The sequence below is a fragment of the Melanotaenia boesemani genome, chromosome 4 (assembly GCF_017639745.1).
Source record: "Melanotaenia boesemani isolate fMelBoe1 chromosome 4, fMelBoe1.pri, whole genome shotgun sequence".
Lineage (NCBI taxonomy): Eukaryota > Metazoa > Chordata > Actinopteri > Atheriniformes > Melanotaeniidae > Melanotaenia > Melanotaenia boesemani.
In genome coordinates this window covers 2,453,287-2,467,849 of record NC_055685.1, presented here as the reverse complement: position 1 = coordinate 2,467,849, position 14,563 = coordinate 2,453,287, and the positions used below count along the sequence as shown (strand labels likewise).

At 41.1% G+C, this 14,563-nt stretch overlaps 1 protein-coding gene across 1 annotated transcript in view; it reads left to right on the top strand.

The window, feature by feature from the left end:
• The window catches only part of lcor (ligand dependent nuclear receptor corepressor), an 84,164-nt gene extending 72,355 nt beyond the window's left edge, over positions 1-11,809 (top strand). The window contains exons 5-7 of the mRNA XM_041984248.1: positions 1,288-1,737; positions 6,199-6,289; positions 9,713-11,809. Of these exons, the coding sequence (XP_041840182.1) occupies positions 1,288-1,737; positions 6,199-6,289; positions 9,713-10,844 (1,673 nt within the window). The 3' untranslated portion in view covers positions 10,845-11,809. The remainder of the gene's footprint in view (positions 1-1,287; positions 1,738-6,198; positions 6,290-9,712) is intronic.
• The last annotated feature ends 2,754 nt before the right edge of the window (positions 11,810-14,563 follow it).

Genomic DNA, 14,563 nt, shown 5'->3' with positions numbered 1-14,563 from the left:
TTATTTAAAAATACTACACAGTAAAAATATAAATATTGCTGTTGAAGCATCTGTGTTATTTAAATCCCCTCCATCTCTAATTCCTTAAAGATTGTAATAAAAGATGTGAGCTTAAACAAGGAGCCACCGTAACTAGTCAGACTATAAACATGGTTATTAAGGGTAACTGTTAAGTTGTCATTAACTCAGAAAACAGGTTTATGTTTCACTGTGCAAAAGCTGAACCAAAGCTAAATGCTGGTTGGTTTGTACACAGGCAGATAATTAAGCTGCTGTCTGGGTGAAAACACGAAGGTGTTAGCTTAGAGGGAAGGTCGCTGGTAAAACTGAACAATAGAAAGATGCGGTACCAGGAACCCAAACACAGCATACCTCAGATCCCTAAGACCTGGACGGCTAAATGTCCACAGCAGAAAACCGCTCTTACAGCTTCAGTTAGACTATAACAGAGATAGTTTGAGATTTACAACATTAACATCTCCATTAACAGTTGTTTACTTTGGTTCCCATGGGGATAAAGTTGACAATCCACCATTCAAAGCGTTGGCTGCAGCTCACATTTATATTTGTTATCAGTTAAGTTTTTGTTTCTGTAAATATTCTTTCATGTCTAATAGAAAATGGATCATTTTAAGAATTGTGAAGAATGTTTCAGCTTAATATTGTCTGGATTCCGAGGGTGCCCAAGTCCAGCCCTCGAGAGCTACTAACTGCAAGTTTTGCATGTGTCTGTTGTCCAGCACACCTGAATCAAGTGGCTGAATTCCCTCATCCACATGTCATTCAGCTCTGCAGAGGCCTGGTAACGAGCCATTTGATTCAGGCGTGTTGGAAAACTGATGCATCTAAAAGTTCCAGGATAGTAGCTCTCAAGGACCAGAAACAAAGAAAAGAAGCATGAAACTGATAAGAAAAGCTAAAACTGAGGATTTGTTGCTGTTCAGCACAGGTACACAAATGTGAAGGCCACATGCGTTTGTCCAAAGTTTTCCAGTAAAATAACTCAGAATAAAACAAGACAGCATGAAATGGGAAACTGGATTCCCTATCTGAGGGGCTGCAGGCAATAATCTGCTGTACGTACTGATATCATGGTGCTTTCAACGCGGTCAATAGGCAGGATTAAGGGCTGCTTCAGAGTGATTTTTGGATTATTTCAGCATAGCATCAGGATTACATTTTCAGGATGAAATGGAATAAATAAGCGGCTGAACACGCCAACAACTGGACAAATTCCTCGAGTACGGGATGCTGACATGTTTGCTTCTCTGTGTTTTCCCTCCACAGACCTCCCAAGTTTCTCTGACCCTCACATTCCTCTAGTGGCTCGTGAGATCATGCAGCGAATGATCCGCCAGTTCGCTGCCGAATATACCTCAAAAACTACTCAGGACGACCCGCCCCTGCCCAACGGCACCATGAAGGACCAAAGCCTGCCGAGAGCGGTGTCTCTGGCACCGGCCCCCAGCTCCCCGCCTGGGCCCACACCCATCTCCTCTCCATCGTCTGCCTCCTCCTCCCCATCCCCGACCCCGGGAGTGGGCTTCAACCCCGCCTCTGTCGCTGCCGCCTCAGCACCCGCCTGCACTCAGAGCAGCAACGGTACGGGGGGAGGAGTGACGGCTGCTGCCTCTGCACAGAACCCCGTCCTCAGCAAGCTTCTCATGGCCGACCAGGACGGCCCGCTGGACCTCACCATCAAGAAGAGTCAAGCTGCCCCAGAGCCCAGCCAGCAGGGTACGAAAACACACACACAAACACACACACACACGCACACATGCGCGAGCTTGTTTTGGCTGTCAGTGATTCAAGGCTCACCCTAAGTTCAAAGAGATGGGTTGGATCCAGTCTTTGTTTTTAACTTAACTCCGTTCCTTGACGGGAAAATAATCTAAACGCTAACCTGCAGCAGTAAGCCAACAAAAGGATTCTGCAAAAGATAACAGAAAGAAAAATTTGGCAAATGAAATGACTTCTGAGGAGACCTGTGATGCTGGGCTGAGTAAAGTAGCTCTGCCTCACTCTGTTTAATCAAAGAGAAGCAGCAAGAGGTCCGCGGCCCGATCAACCACACTGTGACTGGTCACACACTTTAATACCAGCTTACTGTAAGCCTCCTTCATTTCTACAACAAAAATGTTGGCATTCACATGATGTCTCTCTCTCTACTTTAGAAACACAAACACACAAACATCTTTTAGAGCAATGTTTCTCAAATGGGGATACACGCCCCCTTAGGGTTTACAAGAGAAAATAAAAAAAAATATTACAAAAATGCTGTCATTTAAAATGTATAATAATCATCTAATATCAATAAATATAGATTTAACTTAATAAAATAAAAGTTAAATAAGTCTCATTCATTGTAAAATAATAAAAATAATAAAAAATAAACGGCTCACCTGCCTACCAGGATTCTGGCTCAGAGATAAAAAACACCACCTGTTAATCACTTCTCAGCATAAAAACCTGAAACATGGTTGAATCACAGCATCAACGCTGCTGAAAACAGAGTGAAACTGATTCTGTTACTGCACCTGGTTTTGATTTTTAAAGTTTGGGTTTTCTATAAACTAAAACATTAGCTTAAGTTAAAACGAGCTCAACCAACTAAAACCAGGAAAAGCTTAAATTTAGCCCCAACATCTGGTCAGCTAGCAGCGAAGGATCCGAACCGGCTGAAGTAAAGTGATTTCCAAACCTTTAACCAGGTGATCACTGAAAACTCTGACACAATCTGACTCCAACCAAAGGTTCACAAGATTTCCCCCTTCTCACATGCACATATGTTTTTAGTTGTGTTTACCCACAATGCCGTGCACTTTGTTTTGTAGTCCGCTTTCTGTATTTGGTTCCCTTGAAGTGGACTGAGACATAGGTTTGTAGGCGAAATCCGCTTCTTGTATCTGAATCAGAACTCGTTTGCACATTCACACTCCCTTAAATGAAGCGGACTTCCCGAGCAATTGGACTTGGATTCGAATCAAAAGGCTGGTGTGAATGCACCCTTTGCGAGGAATGGAGCAGCAGCATTCTGGATTAACTGCAGGTGTCCGATGGCTTTTTAGAGAGACATCTAAGGAGAGGGTTTCAGTAGTCTAGTCTACTGAAGATAAATGCAGAAATCCTGCTGAGTCATCAGTCCTTTAGTCCTCCAGATGTTCTTTAAGAGATAAAAGGCCGACTTCACAACTGGTCTTAATTTGATGTTGAAATTCAGGTCTCAGTCCAGGACTACTCCCAGATTCTGGCTTTTATTTTGGTTTTTAACTTTGTTTGAAGCAGACATTTAAGTTTTCTTCCTTAGCTCCTTAAAAAAGATTTCAGTTCTGTCTTCATTTAACTGAATAAAGTTGTTGCATGTCCAACCTTTAACTTCATCATTTCAGTTTATCATTGTTTGAATCGGACTGCAGTCTCCTGGTGAGATGGTTATGTAGATTTGTGTGTTGTCAGCATAGTTATGGTAACATATTTAGTTGTTTTTCACAATCTGAGTGAGTCGGAGCATGTAGATGTTGAAGCAGTGGCCCCAGAATGGAGCCTTGAGGAACTCCAAAGGTTGTTTTAGTTTGGTCAGATTTATAATGACCTATAGACACAAAGTAGCCCCTGTCTTTTAAAAAGAACTTAAAACAATTAATTGCAGTACTAGACTAGTCCAACCCAGTTTTCAACAACCCACATAAAATGCAAAGTTATCAAATGTTGATAAAGAAACAGTTTTAAACTTTTGCAAAGGCTGTAAATTTTATTGACGAGATATTTGACATAGTTTAGTTATAAATAGTTTAGGCCTTCAGGACACTGTGTATGTGATCTGTTTGTGTTACTGACTGAATGATTTTTTTTTCCTGGTTACAACTTTGCCCAGATTAGAGCAGATAATATTACATTTACCATATCCCCTAGATTAGGTATTAACTCTCAGAAATACCACAGCCCCTTGACTATTGGTCCGTTATTAATAACTAGCATAAATGTTATCTATTGTGTCACATTCAGCTGGACGGCAACATGGATACATAGGATTTAATGTCAACTTGATGACTCTTTACCTAAATTTACTGTTTTTGTCGTTGGGAATAAAATTCAATGCTTCCTCGGCATGTCACACCTCCTCTGCTCTCTGATTGGCCGATGTTCGTCCCTGCTGTGAACACACCGCCATCAGCGGACAAACAGTGTCAACCAAAGTCCCACAGACAGATAGAGACAGCAGCTTCTTCATGAAGTGAAGCTCTGTGTTCTTCACATTCATTTTCTGCTGCTGCAGCCAAGAAATGCACCAGTCCTTCCAGATTTCTTCGACCCTGTTAGGAAAATAGTCAGATTCTCATCTGTTCTGCTCTGACATGCGCAGAAATGCCACCTCGGTGATGTTGAAGCATTTTATTTCTGGTGTTTGCCAGATTAGTCTGTATCCTGGCCTTATCATGGATCCCATTAAAGCTTATCACTGCCACTAATGTGCCAAATAAAATGAAATGAAAAAGAAAAAGAAACTTAATCCTAGATTGCAATCTTGTAGTAGGTTTCTTTTTTTCTTTTTTTTTTTTTAGTAAAAACAACAATATATAAATAAACAGGAACATAACATGTTTGTTAATGATGGTTGAGATAACACCAGCTCAGAAAAAAGCCTCATCAGTCTAACTTCTAACATATAATTTCCCTCTGTTGTTGTTTTTAAAATATTTTCTTCCACACACCACACCACAAGACATGTGGTCTTTAGTTCTTAGCCCACCTCATGCTGCCACACACATGGTCAGATTAATCATTTTCCTGTGTGGGAAACGACTCTTCTCCTTTTTAATATCACCAAATGTATTCCTCTGAAGATTAGCGTTCATGCTACGTGTCCATATGGGGTTGTCTGGGTTTGACAGGTCACAAGGTCATAGATTATAGCCACTCTCCATGAATTTATCTCTGCACACTCTTCATTCTGTTTTCCAGTTTCAGTTTTTAAAAAAACGTACATTCTGACCTGTTAATCACCTTCCAGCTTTTTGGTTTCTCTGCTGATCCTAAAAATCCTGTCGTCACGTGCAGATTTACGGTCATGAACAATTATAAAACAGGTACACATCATCAACCCAACAATTCCTGATTTCTTTTCAAGTTTCAGAAATGATGAATTCAGTAAATATTAGATGTGTTGGCGAGGAGAGCTGCTTCCAAACAAAATAAAAACTATTGGATTACCACGATATTCATTTCAGCTAAAGTAAATATGGTGTAGTAAAAGTGACTTCACTGCTGCTGACATTCAGACACAGAGATATGATATGGTTGTCATGGTAACTGCCTTCCTGCTCAAGTAAATATAATTTTGCCATCTAAAACGATTCAAATAAAGACATTAAACACGTCTGATGGAAACGAGGAGTTTCACAGATCATAGTTCTGATCAGATGAGCTGCTCAGGGGCTCATATTTAGTATTTAATAAGTTTTACTTGAGTTTCAAGGTTCAAGGAATCTTTATTATCTCGCGGGGGTAATTTGCTGTGCAGCAAGCAGTAAAAACAATCAGATCACAGTCACACAAACAACAATAAATATCAAAAAAGACTATGATAAATAATTTAAAACAGAAAATAGAGCTACTTGTTCAACTTCTTTGACAAGGCAAAAAATATTTGTTTCTGTTTGTCCTGCATTTAGGCAGGATGTATCTACGCCCTGATGGAAGCAGTAGGAACTCATGAGCCAAGTGGTGCTTTAATCTGCAAGGATTGAACGGGCCTTGCTTAGGACTCTGGTATGATACGAGGCTGAGAGGTCATTCAGGCTGATCCTTGCAATCTGTTCCTATTTTTGAGGGAAAGGGAGGCGTACCGACAAATAAGATAAAGTTAAAAGGTATTCAGTAAAACAAGAGTAAAACATTTGCATGACTGTACTGTCAACATTAAAAATTCGAAGCTTCCAGTAAAAGTACATGCACTGGTGAGCTTCCTGCACACGGCATCAACATAGAGATCAAACGACATCCTGTCATCCATTGAGTGCCCAGGTATTTATAGGGATTAACCAGCTTGGTGCAGACAGGAGAGATATGTTCGGAGGATGTGTGTGATCATGGTTTTACATGGTTTTACATAAACATAATTGTCTCTGCTTTAGATCTTTTTGGCTTTTAAAGCCACATTATGCATTAAACGATGTTTCCATGTGTGGTTCTCCTCAGACGGCGTCCTGGACCTCTCCACCAAGAAGAACCAGAGTGGAGGCAGCCCCAGAACCTTGCCCACCTACTCACCTGCTCCTGTGGTCAAAGGGTGAGACAAGAGCTTTATTTCTTTTTTAGCTGAGCAGAACAGCAGTAGAGACTTGTTGTAGATTACTGTAAAAGAGAATTAGACTTCTCTGGGATTTAATACAGTGAGATGTTCAGGTATATTTTAGGATGTCCTGAATGATAAAATCACAGTGTTTGCCGCGTGTGCACAATCACAGAGGGAGTGAGTTACACTTCCATTCATGTTTCTGTACCATCATGCCCGAGTTGTCCTGAAGTGGAGTCAAGAACTTGTAAACTGTACCTGCAGTGCAAATCTCAGTTTGTTAATCAAAACTACTTGATAAGAATCAAACATTTAAATGATGGAGCAGCTGGCATGCTGTGTTTCTGCTCCATACTTCCAAGACAGAAGATGTTGCACAGAAATCTGGTGTAAAGGGAAGATGTCGCACCAAGAATAAGAACTGTGTCCAGATGCTGAACCACAGTCAAGCTTTGTGTTCTTAGCCAACAAGTATTGATTTCATAGGAATCACAGAAGTCGAAATCTCGTCGGCTTAATATTCAAATATGTTGGATATGAAATTCTCACAGCATCAATTTTAACTCCGCACCCTCAGACAACCTGTCACCTCCCACCTTCCATGTTGTTCTGATCAGCATCCAAACCATCAGTAGTCTTGTTATACATATTTATTTGTTTTTCAGTCGGGATTTCTGATTCAAGCCGCCCCCTCCTCACCCCGGAGTCAGAGTTCAGCAGCTGTGTGCATCCACACATGACTGGGATCTGACTGTTTTCCTTTTCTGAAAAGCAGTCGGTGTCTCTGGCTTTATCGACAATCCTCTGTGCTGCATCCTGCTCCTTTATCAATGCACATCCTCCGTCTTAATGTCATGTGTGAAGCAGTAGCCATTGCACTTGGTAATAAACAATCAACATTAATTGCGGCTGCCTTTTCAAAAATACTTTTGATCTGTAGGTCAAATATGGATTAGGAAACGTTCGATTCAGAGAGCGAATGTGGGCACAGAAGACCTGCCCCACGGTGTCGAAGGCATCCCTTTGATCCAGCAGGAGATGATGGAACTGATTCTAGACTAAAATGCTTCCTTCACATTTTAATTAACCAGAAATTCAAGCTGCAGCTGTGTGAGCGGATCTTCTGGTGATGAGCTCCAAACAAAGCTGCTGTTTGATCATAGTAAAGAAAAAATATACATTCCCAACATTTTCTTTTATTTTATTATTCATTTAATTGTTTATATTTTAATATTCTGCTTTATTTTTTGTTCATATATTTATACATTTTATTTTATTTTATTATTCATTTAATTTTTTATTTAATTTTATTGTCTTATTCAATTAATTGTTTATTTATTTTATATGATTTTTCTTTATGTATTTCTTTATTTGTTCATGTATTAATTTAATTTAATTTAATTTAATTTAATTTAATTTAATTTAATTTAATTTAATTTAATTTAATTTTCCCAGAGACAGTAAAGTACTGACCCACTGTACAATCCAAAGCCCAGTGTATTTTCTTAACAACAGTAAAATAATGTAAAAAATTAAAAATGAGCTCCTCATTTTGAGATTCAGTCTCCTCCCTGAGGCCCAAACAATCGGTGTGCCCTGGGGCCCGAAGACTGTGAGCCTGAATCCCAGTGAGGCTTCTAATGATCGGGTCATGTAATATTAACCACACAATGAGGCAGGGCCTCTAGTTCCACTCCCACTGACACCAGTTTATCTTCCAGACCACCCCTGCAGTACGTGGCAGGTTGGTGTGCATTACAGGTAGCTCAGTTACAATTAGAAACATTATTTTGACCATTTTCTGATATGGTTTGTCGTTTACTGGGAGTTTCATTGTAAACACTGAGTTGATTCAAATAGAAATATTGTAAGTCTTTGGTTATGATGTAAAAGAACAATGTTTAGGTTTTGACATGAAAATCAAAATCAAACATTTATTACATGAAGATGAAAGAAAATTAAACGTTTTCTGCAGGAACAAACAGAAAATAAAGGCATTTAAACACAAAGTATGCACATCTCCATCCATTATTCAGACCCTGAAACAAGCCTTCAGTCTAACTTACTGTATGGTTCACTTCTTTACTTATCTAGTTAGTAAAAACACACGGCAGCAGCATCTCTGAAGGTTGTACGCTCAGATCGCTCTGAGAGTCGACTCCAGACTCCCATTAACCCTGTATTGTTTACAGCTTGAGATAGCCTACTGAGATAATCTGTCTTAAAGCTCCTGCTGAGGACTCCCCGCATCTTAGACACTCTGTAGCTCAACAGAATACATCTCCAGTAGAGGGATACATTATGTCCCTCAAGTTTAGCCATCCAGCCCCCATATGCCATCCAAGCTCTTTCCTGTTATTATGAGCCTATGGGACTACTTTGTGGAGAGTATTTCCAAGGTTGCTATAGAGACTATGCTGTAGGTACATAGATTGCAGCAGTTCTAGTAAAGGCCCCTGGAATGTTAACATGTTTCAGATGAATGAAAAACCGAAAGTTGGTGGAAGACCATAAGAATGTCTGACTTTAATAATTCAAGACAAGCAAACATCATCTTAACCCTTAAAACTCCAGCATCCCCCAGCATCGCTGTCAGTTACATCAGCATCAGTTTCTCAGAAACGGTAGTGTGTATCTCTGTGGGGTAAATTGTGATGGATAGTTATCCTTTAAGTGACTAAGGAAGATTTCCAGGCATTTATATCCCAGCCAGGAGGTTTACAATCCAGCCACTAAATGTCGTGTTTATTCAGAGACTATCTGGTAAATCATAATGAGTGATCCATGATAGCGCCATTATTTATCAAACCTTCATCATAAAAGATCACCATCACTACTATGTTGCTAAGAGACCTCTATTTAGGCCTGGACATGATGATGAAGCCACTTCCTGTCAGACTTTCCACCAATCAGAGAGCTTAGATTGATGGTAACGTCCAATCAGGAGCAGCCAAGGATCAACCAGTGAGCAGAAAGTTCTATGTGTGTGTGAAAAGAAGAAAAATAATGCTCCTCTATGACTGGAATAAAGCCAAGAAGACGTTTCTGATGCACGGTGGCGCCACAAAGCAGCTGAGCTGGAGTTGGTTTAGTGAGGATAGCAGGTAAATAGTAGCAGGAATAACTGGAAATGAGGAAAAAGTGGAAACATGGAAATAGTTTCTGTTGTGTGTTTGTTTCAATGCCAATATTTTTTCAGACTTATTTATGCAAAATACTGTTAGTACATAATTCTGTCTTTTTTTTCTTGTTCTGGTTGGCCTTTATGCTACTACTGGCAGTTAAAAAAAAAAGAAAAAAGAGAAGCAGGTGGACTAAACATAGCAAGTTTGGAGTTTTAAGGGTTAAATACAAAGATAATACATTACATATGAAAAAATCTTTAATTTCATCATCTTCTTTTTCTTCTCCATCCAGACGTTTGCTCAAAGCAGATCATACCCTGTCAGAGGTGGAGGACGATGACAGCCTGCTGCACAGAAGTTTGCAGGAAGGACTAAGGGAGAATTACGTCAATTCCTTCAAGCCCCCGATGGCCCGCTCGCTGCGCATCAAGGAAGAGCTTCTCAGCCAAAAGCAGCGCCTTCTGAGCCAGCCAACGGCTCTTTCATTGGCCAGTCTCGAGTCATCTGGCCTGCTGAATCATGGGCAGTCCCAGTCCCTGCTTAGCCAGAAGGGTTCTTCCTCATTTTGGGGAAACAAGGCCCAGCTTGAAAGCCTGATGAAACTAAAGCAGGCCGGTGGAGCTCTGAGTGATCTCAAAGACCTGCCTACATTCCTGGAGAATCACCACCATAACCACCATGGCACCTTCTCCTTTAAGAGTTCCCTCCAACATCACAGCCATAATCAGGTCTCAAAGGCCCAACACCACCACAGCGAGGGCAAACGGGAGCAGGGCCACTCACCACCTGTCGACCTGAAGATCCCCCAGGTTCGGGGAATGGATCTCTCCTGGGATTCCCATGCCTCTGATCTGTACGGTTATGGTGCCATGGGGGTAGGGGGAGGTGGTCATGGGGAGAATACGCTAAGCCGGAAGCTGAGGGCCATCCTGCCGAAGCAGAACCGCCGGGGAGGAAGTCTTGGAAGCCTTCTGGATGGGGCAGCTGACTACTGGAGCTCTGACTTGGACCACTCCTCTTCGGGGCCGGCGTACTCCATCTCCGACGTGGAAGGGGACCCAAGCTCCAAGCAGCCAAGGAAGAAGAGGGGCCGTTACCGGCAGTACAACAGCGAGATTCTGGAGGAAGCCATAGCTGTAGTGATGAGTGGGAAGATGAGCGTGTCTAAGGCACAGAACATGTATGGGATCCCACACAGCACCCTTGAGTACAAGGTAAAAGAGCGCATGGGAACCTTGAAGAACCCCCCAAAGAAAAAGCTCAAGCTGATGATGAAGATGGAAGCAGGAGGCCAGGATTTTCCCACCGAGACAGAGAACACGCCCACCACAACCCCTCGAGAAGACGGCCTGCCGCTAGCAGCTGCTGAGCTTAAGGACGATGTAAAAGAGGAGACTGATGACGATTTCAAACCAATCGACTAAACTACTTACACATGTAAACCTCAGTCACGTGACTTAATTTTAAAATGGATGGGGCTTTATTTGTGCCAATCTACTTTGCAGTATCTGGGTGAGCACAAACGCAGGGATAAAATGAGGAAGATCCTTAAAAACAAGCTGGAAAGAAACTACCAATCGGACAGTTTATAAACAGCGTCGTTTGAGAAACGCTGAATAAGCATTTGTTTAGCTTTTATATCCAGGAGCTTAACAAATGCAACTATAAAGACGTAAGACAATGAAATTTCCTTTAGCATGCTGATAATCCCCAGCCCAAAACCCCAAACTCCCGTCTTTTCTGAACTTGATTCTCAGATCCATTGCTGCCTCTAAATGCAGTTTGGGCTTTGATGAATTAGATTTTTTGGGGGGTTAAAAAATGAGGGGATGGTTGAAAATTTCAAATACTGACAAATTAGTCCCTTTTACCTTGCCCTTTCTCATGGAAAAATAGCTGGAAAATTGGTAAGTGAAACGTCTATTCCATTTAAAGCCAACAATAAGGTGTAATCATGTCATTGATGTTCCTCACAAGGGTTCTGAATCAAACCCATCTCTTATTGCCAGGTAGCCATGATGCTTTAACTGCAAACCTTTTCTTTCCTCCTTAAAAATACTCTACTAATCTCTGTGTGGACGAAAGCAAGATTAACCCGTCCTCTTCTGATCGTGAGAAGACATAAAAGTCATTCAGGGATGCATGTTTGTGAGTTTCGTGGACACTACTGACTCCTATAATCAACTTCTTCTCCTCTATCTTTTTGTTTGATTTTTTTTTTTGCTTTCTTTTGCACTACACTTTGGGTCTGGTGCTTGCAGACCAGGTTACCTCGGCATTGTTGCCCATGCATCATGCACTTATAATGGTCTGTTTTTGAAGCCCAGATGCAACCTTGCAATGGGTCAGAGGTGCACGTTGCCTGCTTATGCTGATTCATATTCAGATGTTGGACGCTCTGAATGCACCCTCTTGTTTTTTTTTTTTTTGTTTTTTTTTTGTTTTTTTTGCCAAGGGACAACTCGAAGGGTACTCTGATTATGGATCAGCTGTTTTTAAGGCGAGATGCTACCTCATGGACCTCCATCAGTCTGTCACTGCTGATCCTGGAAAGGCAAAGCCACATGCAGGTTGCCTCCAAATGGTGACCAAAGTGAGCTCAACCCCCTCATGGAGATCTTTACTGGATGATGGCCTTTTAGGATCAGAATGTGAAACTGTGCTGCTATCCAGTTCATTATCTAGCTCCTATTAAGGCTTTAGCTAGCCCAGGCTAACAAACTTTAGCTTGTCTTAGCTAATAACAACATATTGCTTATGGGTTTTTGTGGTTTTCTTTTCTAATGATGCTAAGCAGGAGCGGCTTAGCTGATGAGTTTAAAAAAAAATGTCTCTCCCTCAAATTTTTAGATGATTTTAAAGGCAGTTATGTATGAAACAATGTGCATTTATTGAGGGTTGTTCTTTATGGGGCGGTGGGTGGGTAATATGCAGTGGGGAGGGTTAGTTGATAGATGAGGGAGAGGCAGATTTTAATATATTTAAGTTATTATGACTAACTATGTAAAAGCCAATCCATGATTCTGGGTGTTTTTTGCTTCATTCCTTTTCTTCTCTCCTCATTTTTAACTCAGGGTAACTGAGACAGATGGTGTGGGTTACAAATATGATGATTTCTTGTTGGACCTATAATAGACAGAGAGGACAAGACACGTCTCTCATTAATGCTTTGTCCGTAATATGGCCACATGATTTATTATGGCAGTGCCATAGCCAAACAAGCAAACAAAAAAACCTGCTACGGAATCATGAAAACAGAAAACACTGAAGCTCGGTTCGGGAATTTAACTCACGGCGCTGAAATAAAATAGCACTTTTGAAAGGTTAAGATGATAAAAACAAGAGGGATAAAAGTTTGAGGTTATGCTTGTATTGTAGCTCTTCTCTGGGAACAGAGAGAGAAGAAGAGGAGGAAGAGGAAGAGGGTAGACGGATGTAATCATAAAGCTTTAGTGACTGAAGACTTTGAGAAAGATGCAGCTTGGACCCAAACGACTCTTTCTTTCCCTCTCATTGACCTCCGCACTAAAAGACAAAAAAAAAAAAAAAGAGAGAAAACAGAAGAAAGTTTGTCACCTTGAACACGTTGAGTTTTGTGTCGTGTTGTCTGATTGTCCCCCCCCTTCCCATTTCCGGCCCCTCCTTGCCTCTAAATGTTGCTCTGAACACTGCCTGGTGCTCACCCAGTCTGTGAGATTTTAACATGACAATTGTAAATCTGCTCAGATGAAATGATGATTCACTCCTTTATAAAATGTATTGTGCATTTTATTTATTTGATTTTGTTATTAATATTATTATAATTCCTTTAAAAAGAAATGGCATGCACCACTTTTTATTTGGCTGATTTTGGGGGTTGAACCGAAGTTCTATGTTCCAGTAATGAAAAGTTAAACACGATTAATGTTAAAGGCACTGGCGCTTAAACCCACAGCAAGTATTACTATGAATTGGTCACAGTCTAATTAGAATTAGACTCATTTACTTTCTGTGGCAATTGAGATTCTTCTCTGTGGTTATTGGAAATCCACCCTAAGCTTTGTTCCTTAAGATGTTTGGTGAAAGACCCCTGGAAAAAGGTTACTGCCCGTGGGGTCGTCTTGCATGAAATGCGTCCAACACTTTGACAATGCTAAGCATTACAAGTGTCTAAAAGGTTGCTGTGCAGACAGAGTTGGACCCAGCGTAGGACAATGCACTGATCTGCTAGTTAAAACGGGATCAGAGCCTTGGTGCTGATCGGGAAGCACTTCTTATTAGTTTTAATAAACACGATAATTGTTGAACTCACTCCCTTCTACCTCCTGTAAATCTTTGTCAGCTTCTTTCATATGATGCATGTAAAGCATGACCTGTATGTACAGAGACGATGTATTTGGCATTTAATGCAACTGTTTGCATGGATTAAGTCCACAGCAGCACTTAGACTGAACTCCCCTGTGAGGGGAGATTCTTCCAAAGCCAACCAGTATGTGTGAATAATTTACACTAATCCCTAAATAATCTGAGGAACCTTTCTTCCCCTTCTTATTGATCCTTATTGGACGTGTTTTATTTTGGAATAAAGCTGTAAATTTAATCCCTGAAACAAAGCTGGAAGTGGTTTTGAAAGTCCCCTTTTCAGCCTGATCTGATCGACTGAGGTGCATGCCATTTGAGATGTATATTTATTTCTTGTCTGATTTGTCTTTGGTTCAGTTTGACTGTAGTTCTGTGGTTAACAGCTCCACCTGTCCACAAAAAAATAGCCCCCATTGCATCTCAGTTTTGAAGACCCTCAAACCTCGGTAGATACCTCGGTAGGCGTTTTGGTGAAGTGAGAGGAATCTCTCAGACCTGCAGAACCAGAGCAGTGATCTGCACAGGAAGTGGCTCTCTTCTTTTTTTCTTTTTTTTTTTTTTTTTTTTTTCTCAACAGACTGTTTTAATTCTAGTGCTCACATTTCCACTGTACGCCGCTTGCATTGGAAATGCTGCTGTCTCCGATGCAGGCATGCAACAGTAGCCTTCAGTACTGTAAATGTCTCAGGATTGTTAGTGGCGCAGACTAAACTACCTATTCTACGTTTATCGACATGTGGAACAGACGGGTGACCAACCAAAGGCACTGGGTTGAGGCCAGACCACCGGTGCAGATTTAGCC